This window comes from Anomaloglossus baeobatrachus, chromosome 2, assembly GCF_048569485.1.
Source record: "Anomaloglossus baeobatrachus isolate aAnoBae1 chromosome 2, aAnoBae1.hap1, whole genome shotgun sequence".
In the NCBI taxonomy this organism is placed as follows: domain Eukaryota; kingdom Metazoa; phylum Chordata; class Amphibia; order Anura; family Aromobatidae; genus Anomaloglossus; species Anomaloglossus baeobatrachus.
The window spans coordinates 692,205,775-692,223,036 of NC_134354.1; the positions used below are offsets into that span (position 1 = coordinate 692,205,775).

Here is a 17,262-nt window from a genome sequence, read left to right on the forward strand (position 1 = left end):
TACCTGCATCCCGCCGGCAATGCGGAAGGAAGAAGGTGGGCGGGATGTTTACATCCCGCTCATCTCCGCCCCTCCGCTTCTATTGGCCGGCCGCTGTGTGACGTCGCTGTGACGCCGAACGTCCCACCCGCTTCAGGAAGAGGATGTTCGCTGCCCACAGGGAGGTCGTCCGGGAGGTAAGTGCGTGTGACAGGGGGTTAATGACTTTGTGCGACACGGGCAACAAATTGCCTGTGACGCACAAACGACGGGGGCGGGTACGATCGCTCGTGCTGTCACTCTCAGATCAGGAGTGCCGCCTAAGATTGCAATAAGAACTAGTCAGCTAATTAAGTGAATGAATAATCAGCCTCATTCCCCATAATCCCACTCACCACTCCAGTCCTGGACCGGCACCCGCACTCTATGCCGGCTGTATTATCGGTGCTGCCAGCCGAGGATCGTGTCACAATCCTCGGCGACTCTCCTCAGCTGAGTGTAACAGCGTGTATATCTATACAACTGTTACACTCAGCTGAGCAGAGTCGCCGAGGATTGTGATAATATCCTCGGGCTGGAAGTATCGCTAATACAGCAGGCATAGCGTACGGGTGCCTGTGCAGGACTCAGGGGGTATCAGGCTGAATATTCATTCACTTAATTAGCCGCACTCCTGATCTGAGAGTGACAGCGTTTCTTTCTATGCAAAGCGTTTCTTTCTAACAAAGCGTTTCTTTCTATGCAAAGCGTTTCTTTCTATGCAAAGCGTTTCTTTCTAGCTGTCACTGTCAGATCAGGAGAGATACCCAGGATTGTGGTGTGATCCACAGTACAGCAGGCAGAGGGTGTGGGTGCAGGACTCGGAGCGGTAGGCAGGGTAATTAGCAGGCGCGTTCTCGCTGTAATCTTTGGCAGCACTCCTTATCTGAGCGTGACAGTGTTTCTTTCTATGCAACTGTCACTGTCAGCTCAGGAAAGATACTGAGGATTGTGGGTCAATCCTCAGGCACTAATTCAGGAGGCATTGGGGGATCAAATATAAGACACTCCCAGAAAATAAGCCCTAGCACAGTTTTAAAAGCAGAAATAATATAAGCCCCTGTCTTATTTTCGGGGAAACAAGGTGCCATTCTTTTTTTTACATATTACTTTTTATTGCTTTTTATTCACTTTTTTGTGTGTCAGTATATTGAGAAAAGGTGTTTTGTGGGTTTTTTTTACCATACGAATTAAGTTAGGAATGGACAGGTGACTTCTTCTAACCACTTGGTGTTTTTAGAAACCTGAAGCAGGAAAAAGGCATTTAAAAGCCATGTAAACATGTGACTAGCAAGTCATTCTTACATAGTAATGTACATGGTCATTCTTTAGGGAGCTTTTGTGATAGGATTTAAGGCGGTTTCCGGATGAAAGAAAGGTTGCGTTCACTTATCTTAAGGATAGTTCACACACAGTTTTTACATGCTGTTTTTGGCATAGAATCTGCGGGAAAACCCATGCTTCAAATCTGCTTGCTTTTGAGTGAAGATTTGCCTAAAGTGCCAGTGATTTGTTTTCTATGATTTTCTTTTTTTAACATTTGTTAGAAGTGTTGTATCAATAATTTAGCATGTTTTTCTTGTGTAAATCAGGGCAAAATTTAGGTTTTGCTGTGGTTTTTCTATGCTTTTTTGACAAGGCATTTGTACCAGAAATGCGACAAAAAACATGCCTTCCTGCTATTCACAATATAATTAAAAAAAATCCCATCAAAACAGCATAAAAAAGAAAACACGTCTTTACAAAACCATACCAAATACCACAAATATCTCTTAGAAGTGGATTTTCTACATGAAAACACTTAGTGTGAAAATTCCTTAGAGAGTCTGTCACCAATTATTTCTAACTCATCTGAGAGCAGCTTGATATAGGGGCAGAGATCCTGATTCCAGCACTGTGTCACTTAGTTTGCTGGGTGCAGCAGTTGTGATAAAACCACAGGTTTCCTCTGCTACCAGTTCTCTGAATGATGATCTGTGTATAATCCCACCCACACCACTGATTGGCAGCATTCACTGTGCATTTATAGAAAGCTGCTAATCAGTGGGGAGTTTGAGGTTACACAGAGCAGGAGTAGGAGGCATGAGGCAGCTTGTCCTACACTGATAATCTCCTGCTGATAAAACACTGATTGTATTGAAACATTAGCACACAGACTAGTAAGGGACACATTGCTGGAATCTGCGCCTCAGCCCCTGCTCTCAAATTATAGTGGGTACGGAAAGTATTTAGACCCCTTTAAATTTTTCACTCTTTGTTTCATTGCAGCCATTTGGTAAATTCAAAAAAGTTATTTTTTTTTCTCATTAATGTACACTCTGCACCCCATCTTGTCAGAAAAAAGCAGAAATTTTTGCAAATGTTTTAAACATGAAAAACTGAAATTTCACATGGTCATAAGTATTCAGACCATTTGCTCAGTATTGAGTAGAAGTACCCTTTTTAGCTAGTACAGCCATGAGTCTTCTTGGGAATGATGCAATTATCTCACTGTGACGACCTGGATTATCTTGTCCACTAATTTAGTAGAATCACAGGCTAATGTGAACAAAAATTATTAAAATTTAACTTTTATTGTTTAAATTTAAAATATGCACGAACTATTCACATTTTTATCTGAAGCCTATCTGAGTCCAAATATTTGTAAGACAATGGGGCTCAGATACTAATATTTTGTCTCATATATGGACCCTATTGCAATTATCAGCTTCATATTATTGCAGGATCTTTTTGATAATTGAATAAAGTGACTAGTGCCTATAATCCTTAGCTCTAGTGTACCTTTTATAAAGTGATTAGTGCCTATAACCAATAATTCCTATTGCACCTTGGCACTAGTATTAAGGTAACTCATGCATAATTGCTACACATGTCCCTTATACCACAGCATCGTGTATAGCATGTGGCACCCCTGCGGCTCCAGTCACCACAAAGTATTACACCTTATTTAAGGTGCAGTAATCGCCTTGGGTAAGGAGGGGGTTAATCACCGGTGTTCCACATTCACATCTTACATACAGTCAGGTGCCTTTCCACTGGGGGGGATGGCCCAGGGTAGATAGGGGGGTGGCCATCACGATGTATGGGACTTTCCTGGCCACTGAAGCCAGCCACCTGGGGGGCGGGTTCCACTTTGGGTAGAAGTAGGAGCAACTCACACAATCTTCAGTCAGTCTACCCAGGACTTCTGTTCTGGCGACATGTCACCACCACCTTCTTCCTTTTTATCCTTTCACGGGGCCTGTGGCTTGGAGCGGACCACTCAGCCCAGGATCCTCACTACTGGAGGGGCAACTCTTAGAAAGTACATTTTCCAAACACCGTAGCTTCTTCCAACTTATCCGAGGTCGACGGGGCCCATCACATCGGGTGACCGGCACTACCCGGGCGCACGGCATAACAGTGAGTAAAACAACCTGGAACCGCAGCAGCCTACTCGGACTCTTATTACCGGCGATGCCGTCCCGTGCCAACGGCCCATGCCACCACTACTACAGCCCTCATCATCCTTCCCGGGGCCCGCTCCACCTGTGGGGAGCGAAACTATCTTTGCTGCTACTACTACCCGCCCCGGAGGACAGCGACAGCAGTGGCGGCTAATTCCCTGGCGCATACCGCAGGTGGTGTCACGACAACAACCTCCACCATCACCTTTATCCACCCATCTCTCTCCATGTACACCTTGGGGTCACGAAACCGGGCAGGGCCACCCGTGACATCCCCTGACCCTCAATGGCCTGGTGACGAGTATCTTTCCCCGACACCCTGGGATGTTACACATACAAAGTGAGGAGCTACTCCGGCACAAAACGTCCATGCAGACAGAAATTGTTGAAGATTAAAAAAACATCTTTAATTCCTAATAGATAAAATACATGGTGAGGATAAAATTTCCTATGATTGACGCGTTTCAAACGCTGGGTCTTTAGTCATAAATTATGACTAAAGACCCAGCGTTTGAAACGCGTCAATCATAGGAAATTTTATGTGCCTATTATTAAGGTAACTCATGCCTAATTGGAAATAGGCACAAGTCACTTTAGAAATAAAAGGACTGGCACCATGGAGTGATAATTTAGGGGGATAGGTGACTAAAATAATAGTGCCAAGGTGCAATAGGAATTATTGGTTATAGGCACTAATCATTTTATTAAGAGGTACACTAGAGCTAAGGATTATAGGCACTAGTCACTTTATAAATTTGTGTGGAATATTCAATTATCAAAAAGATCCTGCAATAATATGAAGCTGATAATTGTAATAGGGTCCATATATGAGAAAAAAAATTAGTATCTGAGCCCGGTTGCCTTAAAAATATTTGGACTCAGATAGGTGTCAGATAAAAATGTGAATAGGTCGTGCATATTTTAAATTTAAACAATAAAAGTTAAATTTTAATAGTTTTTGTTCATATTAGCCAGTGATTCTGGGAATGATGCAACACACGTTTTTCACACCTGGATTTGGGGATCCTCTGTCATTCTTCATTTCAGATCCTCTCCAGTTCTGTCAGGTTGGATGGTGAAAGTTGGTGGACAGCCATTTTCAGGTCTCTCCAGAGATGCTCAATTGGGTTTAGGTCAGGGCTCTGGCTGGGCCAGTCAAGAATGGTCACAGAGTTGTTCTGAAGCCACTCCTTTGTTATTTTAGCTGTGTACTTAGGGTCATTATCTTGTTTGAAGGTGGACCTTTGGCCAAGTCTCAGGTCCAGAGCACTCTGGAAGAGGTTTTCTTCCAGGATATCTCTGTACTTGGCCGCATTCATCTTTCCTTCAATTGCAACCAGTCTTTCTGCCCTGCAGCTGAAAAACACCCCCATAGCATGAGGTTGCCACCACCACGTTTCACTGTTGTGATTGTATTGGGCAGGTGATGAGCAGTGCCTGGTTTTATCCACACATACCGCTTAGAATTATCATCAAAAAGGTCTATCTTCATCTTATCAGACCAGAGAATTATATTTCCCATAGTCTGGGGGTCCTTCGTGTGTTTTTTTGCATACTCTATGCGGGCTTTCTTACGCTGAAGAGAGACTTCCGTCAGGCCTTTCTGCTATAAAGGTCCAACTGGTGGAGGGCTGCAGTTGACTTTTTGGAACTTTCTCCCATCTCCCTACTGCATCTCTGGAGCTCAGCCACAGTGATCTTGGGGTTCTTCTTTACCTCTCCCACCAAGGCTCTTCTCCCACGATTGCTTAGTTTAGCTGGACGGTCAGGTCTAGGAAGAGTTCTGGTGGTCCCAAACCTCTTCCATTTAAGGATTATGGAGGTCACTGTGCTCTTAGGAACTTTGAGTACTGAAGAAATTATTTTGTAACCTTGGCCAGATCTGTGCCTTGCCACAATTCTGTCTCTGAGCTCCTTGGGCAGTTCCTTTGACTTCATTATTCTCATTTGGTCTGACATGTACTGTGATAGATTATATAGACAGGTGTGTGCCTTTCCGAATCAAGTCCTATCAGTTTAATTAAAAACAGCTGGACTCCAATGAAGGAGTAGAACCATCTCAAGGAGGATCACAAGGGGCTGAATATTTATGACCAATCAATTTTTCTTGCTTAATAAATTTGCAAAAACTTCTACATTTCTGTTTTATTCTGACAAGATGGGGTGCAGAGTGTACATTAATGAGAAGAAAAGAACTTTTTTGAATTTACCAAATGACTGCAATGAACCAAAAAGTGAAAAATTTAAAGGGGTCTGAATACTGTCCATACCCATTGTACATAGTAAAAACCTAATGACAGATTCCCTTCAAGTGATTTCACAGTTCCTGCCTGGAGAACAATAGACTTTCACAGAGCAGTAGCTTTTCTTCTTTCTTTCCTGTCACTTGTAAAGCACTAACATATTCTGCAGTGTTGTACAGAGCTAAACTTTCACATCCTTGTACTCAGGGGGACTAAAAGAAAAACTCTTCACCTCACACACATACACAATATGGCCAACTTACCAGTATGGTATTCACTTGATGGAGGAAAGAGGAGTTTGCTGGGGCAATGTGTTCGGCCATTGTGATCACACACTGCGTCACAGTCTTTCATCAGATCCCTTACCCATTCCCCCATCTCCACAATGTGATCACATAATATAATGAACAGGTATGAATATTCAGTATACAAGACCACAGATCACCTACCTCCATGTGTCTCTTCCATTCTATAAGGCCATTGATTTGATCAGAGACGTCACCTGTGTTGACGATACGAGAAGGGTCAGTATATGACAGTTTTCAGGCAGTTTTTTCCCCCGTTTATATCAAAGTTTCAAAATTATATTTTATCGACTACTAGCTGTAGTACCCGGCATTGCCCGGGATAGCAATTGTTTCTCTGTCTCTCTCCCAGTCTCTGTCTGTCTGTCTGTCTCTCTTGGCCTGTCACTTTCTCTGTCTGTCTCTCTCTTGGCCTGTCACTTTCTCTGTCTGTTTGTTTGTCTCTTAGCCTGTCTGCCTCTTCCTGTCTCTTTCCCTGTCTCTCTGCATCTCTTTCCCTGCCTCTTTCCCTGTACCTCTGCGTCTCTTTCCCTGTCTCTCTGCGTCTCTTTCTCTGCCTCTTTCTCTGTCTTTCTGTCTCTTTCCCTGTCTCTCTGTCTCTTTCCCTGTGTCACTGCCTCTTTCCTTGTCTCCCTGCGTCTCTTTCCCTGTCTCTCTGCGTCTATTTCTCTGCCTCTTTCCCTGTCTCTCTGCCTCTTTCTCTGTCTCTCTGCCTCTTTTCTGTCTTTCTGCCTCTTTCCCTGTCTCTTTGACTCTTTCCCTGTCTCTCTGCCTCTTTCCCTGTCTCTCTGCCTCTTTCCCTGTCTCTCTGTCTCTTTCCCTGTCTCTCTGTCTCTTTCCCTCTCACTGCCTCTTTCCCTGTCTCTCTGCATCTCTTTCTCTGCCTCTTTCCCTGTCTCTCTGCCTCTTTCCCTTTCTCTCTGCCTCTTTCCCTGTCTCTCTGCCTCTTTCCTTGTTTCTCTGCCTCTTTCCCTGTCTCTCTGCCTCTTTCCCTGTCTCTCTGCCTCTTTCCCTGTCTCTCTGCCTCTTTCCCTGTCTCTCTGCCTCTTTGCCTGTCTCTCTGCATCTCTTTCCCTGTCTCTCTGCGTCTCTTTCCCTGTCTCTCTGTGTCTCTTTCCCTGTCTCTCTGCGTCTTTTTCCCCTGTCTCTCTGCGTCTCTTTCCCTGCTTCTTTCCCTGTCTCTCTGCCTCTTTCCCTGTCTCTCTGCCTCTTTCCCTGTCTCTCTGCCTCTTTCCCTGTCTCTTTCCCTGTGTGTTTTTCCCAGTCTGCCTGTCTGTCTGTCTCTTTCCCTGTCTACCTCTTTCTCTGTCTGTCTGTCTCTGTCTGTGTACGTCTCTCCACAGAAATCATATTAACTGACACATAAGTTTCTTATACTAAGAATTTCCTTCATTTCTATAGCAACCAATCACAGCTCCTATTAATGACCTGCAGCTCCCAGCTCCATTGACTTTAATGGAGGCAGGTTTTTTGGAGAGTAACTAAAGTGCGGCGTTAAATTTTCCCATCAAAACATAAGGGTGCTTTACACGCTGCGACATCGCTAACGATATATCGTCGGGGTCACGTTGTTTGTGACGCACATCCGGCCTCGTTAGCGACATCGCAATGTGTGACAGCTATGAGCGACGATCAACGATTGCAAAAACGTCAAAAATCGTTAATCGTTGACACGTTGCTCCTTTTCATAATATCGTTGGTGGTGCATGCCGCTGGTTGTTCGTCGTTCCTGCGGCATCACACATCGCTATGTGTGACACCACAGGAACGACGAACATCTCCTTACCTGCGTCCACCGGCTATGCGGAAGGAAGGAGGTGGGCGGCATGTTGTGGCCGCTCATCTCCACCCTTCCTCTGCTATTGGGTGGCCACTTAGTGACATCGCAGTGACGCCGCACGAACCTCCCCCTTAAAGGAGAGATTGTTCGGTTGTCTCCAGTGACGTTGCTAAGCAGGTATGTGCGTGTGAAGCTGCCGTAGCGATATTGTTCGCTACGGCAGCGATCACCCCCATGACAAAACAGCGACGTGGGCGGGTGCTATCGCGCACAACATCGCTACGTGTAAAGAACCCTATAGTCTATGATGTTCACTGAGTCAAATGAGGTGTCTGTGCAAAATTTCGTGATTGTAAAATACGACGGTGCGGATTCCTTTAGCTCCTTTATACACACATACACATACATACACTCAGCTTTATATATTAGATTATTAATAGTTTAAAAAAAAAAAAAAAAACCTGTAAAACTCTTCTTATTTACTACTATGAGAAATCTACTTTGCTGCTCTTATGAAGAAATTTTTTTGCTGTTTTTCTGTCCTGAAAAGCTTTTGAAAAGTGCCTAGTGAAAACAAAAGGGCAAGTGACTTCCTTGAAGCAGATCCTAAAGGAAACCTATCTAATCAAGGGAAGATATCATCAAATCAAAAGGATACAAAAACTGCTTAAGGCAAACAAACTTCCAGAAAAGAAAAAAATAAGTCTTCTGGAAATGCTACAGGAAAAGAAGAACTCCTGCAAAACACTGAAAGAGCTTCAGGAAAGCACTGGTTTGTGATTTTCTCTTTGATGTCTTTTTGGTCACTATTTCAGTGGCTTTGCCGCTGGCATCCATATACGCATATACAGTTGTGGCCAAAAGTATTGGCACTCGGGAAATTTTTCCAGAAAATGAAGTATTTCTTTCAAAAAATGATTGCAATTACACATGTTTATTTCCCTATGTGTGCATTGAAACCACAAAAGAAGGGAATTTTGTTTACTTACCGTAAACTCCTTTTCTTCTAGCTCCAATTGGGAGACCCAGACAATTGGGTGTATAGCTTCTGCCTCCGGAGGCCACACAAAGTATTACACTTAAAAGCGTAAAGCCCCTCCCCTTCTGCCTATACACCCCCCCGTGCATCACGGGCTCCTCAGTTTTGGTGCAAAAGCAGTAAGGAGGAAACTTATAAATTGGTTTAAAGTAAATTCAATCCGAAGAAAGTTCGGAAAAAACTGAAAACCATTCAACATGAACAACATGTGTACACAAAAAAACAACAGCCCGAAGGGAACAGGGGCGGGTGCTGGGTCTCCCAATTGGAGCTAGAAGAAAAGGAATTTACGGTAAGTAAACAAAATTCTCTTCTTCTTTGTTGCTCCATTGGGAGACCCAGACAATTGGGACGTCCAAAAGCAGTCCCTGGGTGGGTAAAATAATACCTCGTAATAGAGCCGTAAAACGGCCCCTTCCTACAGGTGGGCAACCGCCGCCTGAAGGACTCGCCTACCTAGGCTGGCATCTGCCGAAGCATAGGTATGCACCTGATAGTGTTTCGTGAAAGTGTGCAGGCTCGACCAGGTAGCCGCCTGACAAACCTGCTGAGCCGTAGCCTGGTGCCGCAAAGCCCAGGACGCACCCACGGCTCTGGTAGAATGGGCCTTCAGCCCTGAGGGAACCGGAAGCCCAGAAGAACGGTAGGCTTCGAGAATTGGTTCCTTGATCCACCGAGCCAGGGTTGATTTGGAAGCCTGTGGCCCTTTACGCTGACCAGCGACAAGGACAAAGAGTGCATCCGAGCTGCGCAGAGGCGCCGTACGAGAAATGTAGAGTCTGAGTGCTCTCACCAGATCTAACAAATGCAAATCCTTTTCACATTGGTGAACTGGATGAGGACAAAAAGAAGGTAAGGAGATATCCTGATTGAGATGAAAGGGGGATACCACCTTAGGGAGAAATTCCGGAACCGGACGCAGAACCACCTTGTCCTGGTGAAACACCAGGAAAGGAGCTTTGCATGACAGCGCTGCTAGCTCAGACACTCTCCGAAGTGATGTGACTGCTACTAGGAAGACCACTTTCTGCGAAAGGTGTGAAAGAGAAATATCCTTCATTGGCTCGAAGGTGGTTTCTGAAGAGTCAACAGCACCCTGTTCAGATCCCAGGGTTCTAACGGACGCTTGTAAGGAGGGACTATGTGACAAACCGCCTGCAGGAACGTGCGTACCTGTGGAAGTCTGGCTAGGCGCTTCTGAAAAAACACAGAGAGCGCTGAGACTTGTCCCTTAAGGGAGCCGAGCGACAAACCCTTTTCTAATCCAGATTGAAGGAAGGAAAGAAAGGTGGGCAAGGCAAATGGCCAGGGAGTAAAACCCTGATCAGAGCACCAGGATAAGAATATCCTCCACGTCCTGTGGTAGATCTTGGCGGACGCTGGTTTCCTGGCCTGTCTCATAGTGGCAATGACCTGTTGAGATAACCCTGAAGACGCTAGGATCCAGGACTCAATAGCCACACAGTCAGGTTGAGGGCCGCAGAATTCAGATGGAAAAACGGCCCTTGAGAAAGCAAGTCTGGTCGGTCTGGTAGTGCCCACGGTTGACCCACCGTGAGATGCCACAGATCCGGGTACCACGACCTCCTCGGCCAGTCTGGAGCGACGAGAATGGCGCGGCGGCAGTCGGACCTGATCTTGCGTAACACTCTGGGCAACAGTGCCAGAGGAGGAAACACATAAGGCAGTTGAAACTGTGACCAATCCTGAACTAAGGCGTCTGCCGCCAGAGCTCTGTGATCTTGAGACCGTGCCATGAATGCCGGGACCTTGTTGTTGTGCCGGGACGCCATTAGGTCGACGTCCGGCATCCCCCAGCGGCAACAGATCTCTTGAAACACGTCCGGGTGAAGGGACCATTCCCCTGCGTCCATGCCCTGGCGACTGAGAAAGTCTGCTTCCCAGTTTTCTACGCCCGGGATGTGAACTGCGGATATGGTGGAGGCTGTGGCTTCCGCCCACAGCAGAATCCGCCGGACTTCCTGGAAGGCTTGCCGACTGCGTGTTCCGCCTTGGTGGTTGATGTATGCCACCGCGGTAGAGTTTTCCGACTGAATTCGGATCTGCTTGCCTTCCAGCCACGGCTGGAACGCTTTTAGGGCAAGATACACTGCCCTTATCTCCAGAACATTGATCTGAAGGGAGGACTCTGGCTGAGTCCAGGTACCCTGAGCCCTGTGGTGGAGAAAAAACGCTCCCCACCCTGACAGACTCGCGTCCGTCGTGACCACAGCCCAGGATGGGGGAAGGAAGGATTTCCCCTTCGACAATGAAGTGGGAAGAAGCCACCACCGAAGGGAGGCTTTGGCTGACTGAGAAAGGGAGACGTTCCTGTCGAGGGACGTCGACTTCCTGTCCCATTTGCGGAGAATGTCCCATTGAAGTGGACGCAGATGAAACTGCGCAAAAGGAACTGCCTCCATTGCTGCCACCATCTTCTCTAGTAAGTGCATGAGGCGCCTCAAGGGGTGTGACTGACCTTGAAGGAGAGATTGCACCCCTGTCTGTAGTGAACGCTGTTTGTCCAGCGGAAGCTTCACTATCGCTGAGAGAGTATGAAACTCCATGCCGAGATATGTCAATGATTGGGCCGGTGTCAGATTTGACTTCGGGAAATTGATTATCCACCCGAATCTCTGGAGAGTCTCCAGAGCAATGTCCAGGCTGTGTTGGCATGCCACTCGAGAGGGTGCCTTGACAAGCAGATCGTCTAAGTAAGGGATCACCGAGTGTCCCTGAGAGTGTAGGACTGCGACCACTGTTGCCATGACCTTGGTGAAGACCCGTGGGGCTGTCGCCAGGCCGAAAGGCAGTGCCACAAACTGAAGGTGTTCGTCCCCTATGGCGAAACGCAGGAAGCGCTGATGCTCTGGTGCAATCGGTACGTGGAGATAAGCATCTTTGATGTCGATTGATGCTAGGAAATCTCCTTGGGACATTGAGGCGATGACGGAGCGGAGCGATTCCATCCGGAACCGCCTGGTTTTTACGTGTTTGTTGAGCAGTTTTAGGTCCAGAACAGGACGGAAAGATCCGTCCTTTTTTGGCACCACAAACAAGTTGGAGTAAAAACCGTGACCCTGTTGCTGAAGAGGAACAGGGATCACCACTCCTTCTGCCTTCAGAGTGCACACCGCCTGCAGAAGAGCATCGGCTCGCTCGGGGGGCGGAGATGTTCTGAAGAATCGAGTCAGAGGACGAGAGCTGAACTCTATCCTGTAACCGTGAGACAGAACGTCTCTCACCCAACGGTCTTGTACCTGTGGCAGCCAGGCGTCGCAAAAGCGGGAGAGCCTGCCACCGACCGAGGATGCGGTGTGAAGAGGCCGAAAGTCATGAGGAGGCCGCTTTGGGAGCGGTTCCTCCGGCGGTCTTTTTAGGACGTGACTTAGACCGCCATGAATCGGAGTTCCTCTGATCCTTCTGTGGCCTGTTGGACGAGGAGAACTGAGACCTGCCCGCGGGCCGAAAGGACCGAAACCTCGATTGTACCTTCCGTTGTTGAGGTCTGTTTGGTTTGGACTGGGGTAAGGATGAGTCCTTTCCCTTGGATTGTTTAATGATTTCATCCAATCGCTCACCAAACAGGCGGTCGCCAGAAAATGGCAAACCGGTTAGGAACTTTTTGGAAGCAGAGTCTGCCTTCCATTCACGTAGCCACATGGCCCTGCGGACTGCCACCGAATTGGCGGATGCTACCGCCGTACGGCTCGCAGAGTCCAGGACAGCATTAATGGCGTAGGACGCAATCGCCGACGCCTGAGAGGTTAAGGACACCACCTGCGGAGCAGAGGCACGTGTGACTGCATTAATCTGTGCGTGACAAGCTGAGATAGCTTGGAGTGCCCATACGGCTGCGAATGCTGGAGCAAAAGACGCGCCGATAGCTTCATAGATGGATTTCAACCAGAGCTCCATCTGTCTGTCAGTGGCATCTTTGAGTGAAGCCCCATCTTCCACTGCAATTATGGATCTAGCCGCCAGTCTGGAGACTGGAGGATCCACCTTGGGACACTGAGCCCAGCCCTTGACAACGTCAGGGGGAAAGGGATAACGTGTGTCCTTAAGGCGCTTAGAAAAGCGCTTATCTGGACAAGCTCGGTGTTTCTGGACTGCCTCTCTGAAGTCGGAGTGATCCAGAAACGTACTCATTGTACGCTTGGGAAACCTAAAACGGAATTTCTCCTGCTGTGAAGCTGACTCCTCAATTGGAGGAGCTGGGGGAGAAAGATCCAACACCTGATTGATGGACGCTATAAGGTCATTCACTATGGCGTCCCCTTCAGGTGTACCTAGGTTGAGAGCGGCCTCAGGATCAGAATCCTGATCTGCCACCTCCGCTTCATCCTCTAGGGAGTCCTCCTGCTGAGACCCTGAGCAGTGTGATGAGGTCGAGGGGGGCTCCCAGCGAGCCCGCTTAGGCGGTCTGGGACTGCGGTCCGTGTCAGAGACCTCACCTTGGGACCTATGAGTCACCCCAGGAGCACTTTGCTGCTCCAACTGAGGGGGGCCTGGGGTCAATGATTCAACAGTGCCCGGGGCCTGTGTTACCGGTCTGGACTGCAAGGCCTCTAGTATCTTAGCAGACCATTTATCCATACTCTCAGAAAGTTTGTCAGCGAATACTGCAAACTCCGTCCCTGTCACCTGGACAGTGGTAGCAGGTGGTTCCACTTGGGCCACCAGTGGCAGAGGCTCCGGCTGAGTAAGTGCCACAGGGGCCGAGCATTGCACACAATGAGGGTAGGTGGAACCTGCCGGTAGCATAGCCGCACATGAGGTACAGGTTGCAAAGTAAGCCTGTGCTTTGGCACCCTTGCTTTTTGCGGACGACATGCTGTTGTCTCCTCTGAGCACAATCCGGGAGGGTATATAGCCAAAAACCAACAGTGCGACCGTACAGAGTAAATGTATAGCATATAAGCATATATATATATATACACTTCAGCGCCCAGGGGGGCCAGCACCTAGAACAGGTGCGGCTTACCGACCGCTCAAAGCGGTTGTGTGACCACCAGATCCCTGCCTGGGCCTCCCAGAGCCGTGTTGTCTCTCCTCTCCAGCGTCAGAGTGCTGACAGGAATGGCTGCCGGCATTCTGTGAGAAGGAGGGGGCCGTGGGCGTGCCCTAGAAAGTGCGGGAATCTGGTGCCCCACTGTGCTGAGTGAGGGGGGAGGAGGATACAAAGTATGATCCAGCCCTCAGCGCTGACGTCCAGTGCAGCGTCCCGCCCTTCCCCTGAGTGGCAGGCCCGGGGGCGGGAGTATGCGGTACTAGGCCGCAGAAGCCGGGGACTAAAGTTACAAGCGCGGCCGGCAAACAAGCGCGGTCAGCGCGGTAGTCCCGGCGCACTAACACACCCAGCAGTGCTGCAGCGTGTATGACACAAGCGCTCCATGCGCCGTCCCCACGGGGACACAGAGTACCTCACAGTAGCAGGGCCTTGTCCCTGACGATACCCGGCTCCTGTCCAGCAGATTCCCCAGGGGCTGCGGAGGGAGCACGGTCCCAGTGTCTGGAGACCGATTAGGATCCCACTTCACCCAGAGCCCTTAAGGGATGGGGACGGAAAACAGCATGTGGCTCCTGCCTATGTACCCGCAATGGGTACCTCAACCTTAACAACACCGCCGACCAGAGTGGGGTGAGAAGGGAGCATGCCGGGGGCCCTGTTATGGGCCTTCTTTTCTTCCATCCGACATAGTCAGCAGCTGCTGCTGACTAAATTGTGGAGCTATGCGTGCATGTGTGCCTCCTTCGCACAAAGCATAAAAACTGAGGAGCCCGTGATGCACGGGGGGTGTATAGGCAGAAGGGGAGGGGCTTTACACTTTTAAGTGTAATACTTTGTGTGGCCTCCGGAGGCAGAAGCTATACACCCAATTGTCTGGGTCTCCCAATGGAGCGACAAAGAAAAGGCAAATTGGACGAAGTTGTTGTGAATGACTATAAAAATATCCATTGTTTATGCAAAAATATTGCAGCATCAGAGGACAAACACTAAGAAGCACTGCATTAAAAAGGAGTTGTCAAGGCAAAAAAAAAAGCAAAAAAAATTCCCCATGGTGGCAAAAACATGACCAGATACTCAGCTTGATTTACACTGATGAAAAGTAACTGTTCCAACATTAGCCGGAACCTTGCGACCTGTGATTGGCTGCAGCGGTCAGGTGCCTTGAACAGTAAGCCATACAGATGCTATACTGATTCTAATGGGCTGGTGCCACTCTTACATTTTGATCCCTGGCCTGAAGGATGCAGGCGATTAGCAGCTGCTGATTGGCTGCAGCAGTGATGTGACATTTTTCTAAGCTCAGAGCTTAAAAGCGGCGCCAGTCTAGCAGGGAAGTTAGATTTCTTTAATTTATGATGCACTCTAAGGCTAGTACTAAAAGGTTATCCAGCAGTATCTCTTTTAAAGGTATGTTTCCACAGATCCGCTGAGCATTTCACAAAATCTCATCCATGCACTAGAGTTGAGCAAGTACCTAACTATTTGTACTCGCTATACTCATAACGAGTACTGTCTAATACTCGCGTATTCATTCCGAGTAGCATGTGCAATGCAAGTCAATGGGGAATACTCGCATAAATAGTACGGCATTCGGGTTACTCATTACATTGTACGTTTTTCCCCATTGACTTGCATTGCACACGGTATTCGGAATGAATACGCAAGTATTAGACAGTACTCATTATGAGTATAGTGAGTACGAATAGTTAGGTAGTCGCTCAACTCTACCACGCACTCATCGACAGAATAAACTGACTAGCGTTCTGGATCTTCAAACTTAGGCTGAAGTTACACAGTAATTTTGGCCACTTCAACAGGTCATGCGGACAAAAGTCACTGTGCCGCTGCTGCATAGCAGCATAATGCGAAAGAATGGGGTCACATTCTTACCCCTATAATACCTCGACCGCAACAAGCAAGTAACACACAAAAAAAAATTTCAACTGGGTCTGACTTTTTCCAACTTGCTTGTGGTGGTTTTGGAGTGGTCGCAGTTTGACTCCATTCACCCACATTACCCTGCGATGCAGCAGCCCCACAGAGTGATCTTTGGCCACAGGACCTGTGTTGCGGCCAAAGTCGCCGTATAGCTCTTACGTTATACAAGCGCTGTGTAGATGACCACAAAACATTTTTCTGAAGCCCTAGCTCTGCATTTTTCAGCATATATGAATGGGTCAAAAAGAAGAGTTGGAATATAACTTCAGATTTGCACTGTGGTTGACTCATTTTCTAATTAATAAATCAATGATCTATCAGAAAATGAAGTCTGTCCTCACATTGCATTCAATGATCTAACTCATTTTAGGATTGGGTGGATTGATCTTTGTAAACTGACCGGCATCATACCCATTGACTTGAGTTGGGGGTTTGAAGAAAAAAAAAAATATTGAGCAATTTCCCAAAACATCTAACTGTGTTACTCAAGGCATCATATAGGACAATTGTAGCTTGGGTCTTGGACCATAGTACCAAATTCATACTATGCTAAATATACTATAAGAACAATGATTAACCCTATGTAAGAGTCCTGGAGGTTACACTGGCCACATCTTATCTGCATCCTCACTAGGCCCCCGGTAGTTACCATTGTAGTGTTTCTCGGCTCCATCCTCAGTCGGGTTGGGTTTTCTCCGACGCACATTGGGCTCTGCGGTCTCTTCTGTAGGTGCCATGGTGTCTCACTGCAGAGATGGTGCCCACAGTCAAACTTTCATACTTGGAACCAGAACAAAGTCCCTTTGCTCCCTTTTAGTGAGAGTAAATAACCTAATAACCCTTGTCCTGTGTGCATAAACCGGGATCGCCTTTCCCCTGCTCCCAAACAGTTAAGACTTCTAATAGACTAAAACCTATGCTTAAGTCTCCCATGTAACCTTTGGAGTCAAGAAGAACTTTGCTCCACGTGTCCAAATTATTTGACTGAAAGGGAAATATGTCCTGGTGGATCACGGTGACCTATAAGTCCATATCTTATCTGATCCTTGTGGTACTTTTCGTATTCCACTTTCGAAACTTCTACCTGTAAAGATTAATTGTTTGGCACGAGCTGCAAGGACAAGATGGGAGTTGTGGTTTCAGAGTTTTCTGAGCACTAAGCATTTAATTTACAGGTTATATTATGAAGTAACTTCTGGAGGAATTGTCTGGATGCCCATTTCTTTACGAAATATGCAACGAGCCGATGATTACAAAATTAGGAAGGTCCTGTGAACTTTTGGATAGTGACCAGTAAATTGGTGAGTTATTTACCTGTAAGAAAAAACCAGGAGAGAAACAATCACAGGGAAAGTATAATAGAAACACGGGCACCACTTCGGCGTTTTTTACTCATTGCTGGTTTTAGCTAACAAATACTGAGGTAAAAACTCAACAAAAACCCAACGTGTGCACATGGGCATGCTACTTCCAGTATCG

General features: G+C 47.3%; 1 protein-coding gene across 6 annotated transcripts in view; it reads right to left on the reverse strand.

The window, feature by feature from the left end:
- SOAT2 (sterol O-acyltransferase 2) overlaps positions 1–17,262 on the reverse strand; it is a 170,387-nt gene that overhangs the window by 119,366 nt on the left and 33,759 nt on the right. For 4 of the 6 annotated variants that reach the window (XM_075337221.1, XM_075337224.1, XM_075337220.1 and 1 more), the window contains 2 exons: positions 16,433–17,097; positions 6,157–6,209 (listed from right to left, as the gene is read on the reverse strand). In XM_075337221.1, coding sequence (XP_075193336.1) covers positions 6,157–6,209; positions 16,433–16,520 — 141 coding nt within the window. In that variant the 5' untranslated portion in view covers positions 16,521–17,097. The remainder of the gene's footprint in view (positions 1–6,156; positions 6,210–16,432; positions 17,098–17,262) is intronic. The other 2 variants (XM_075337222.1, XM_075337223.1) reach the window with 1 other exon arrangement.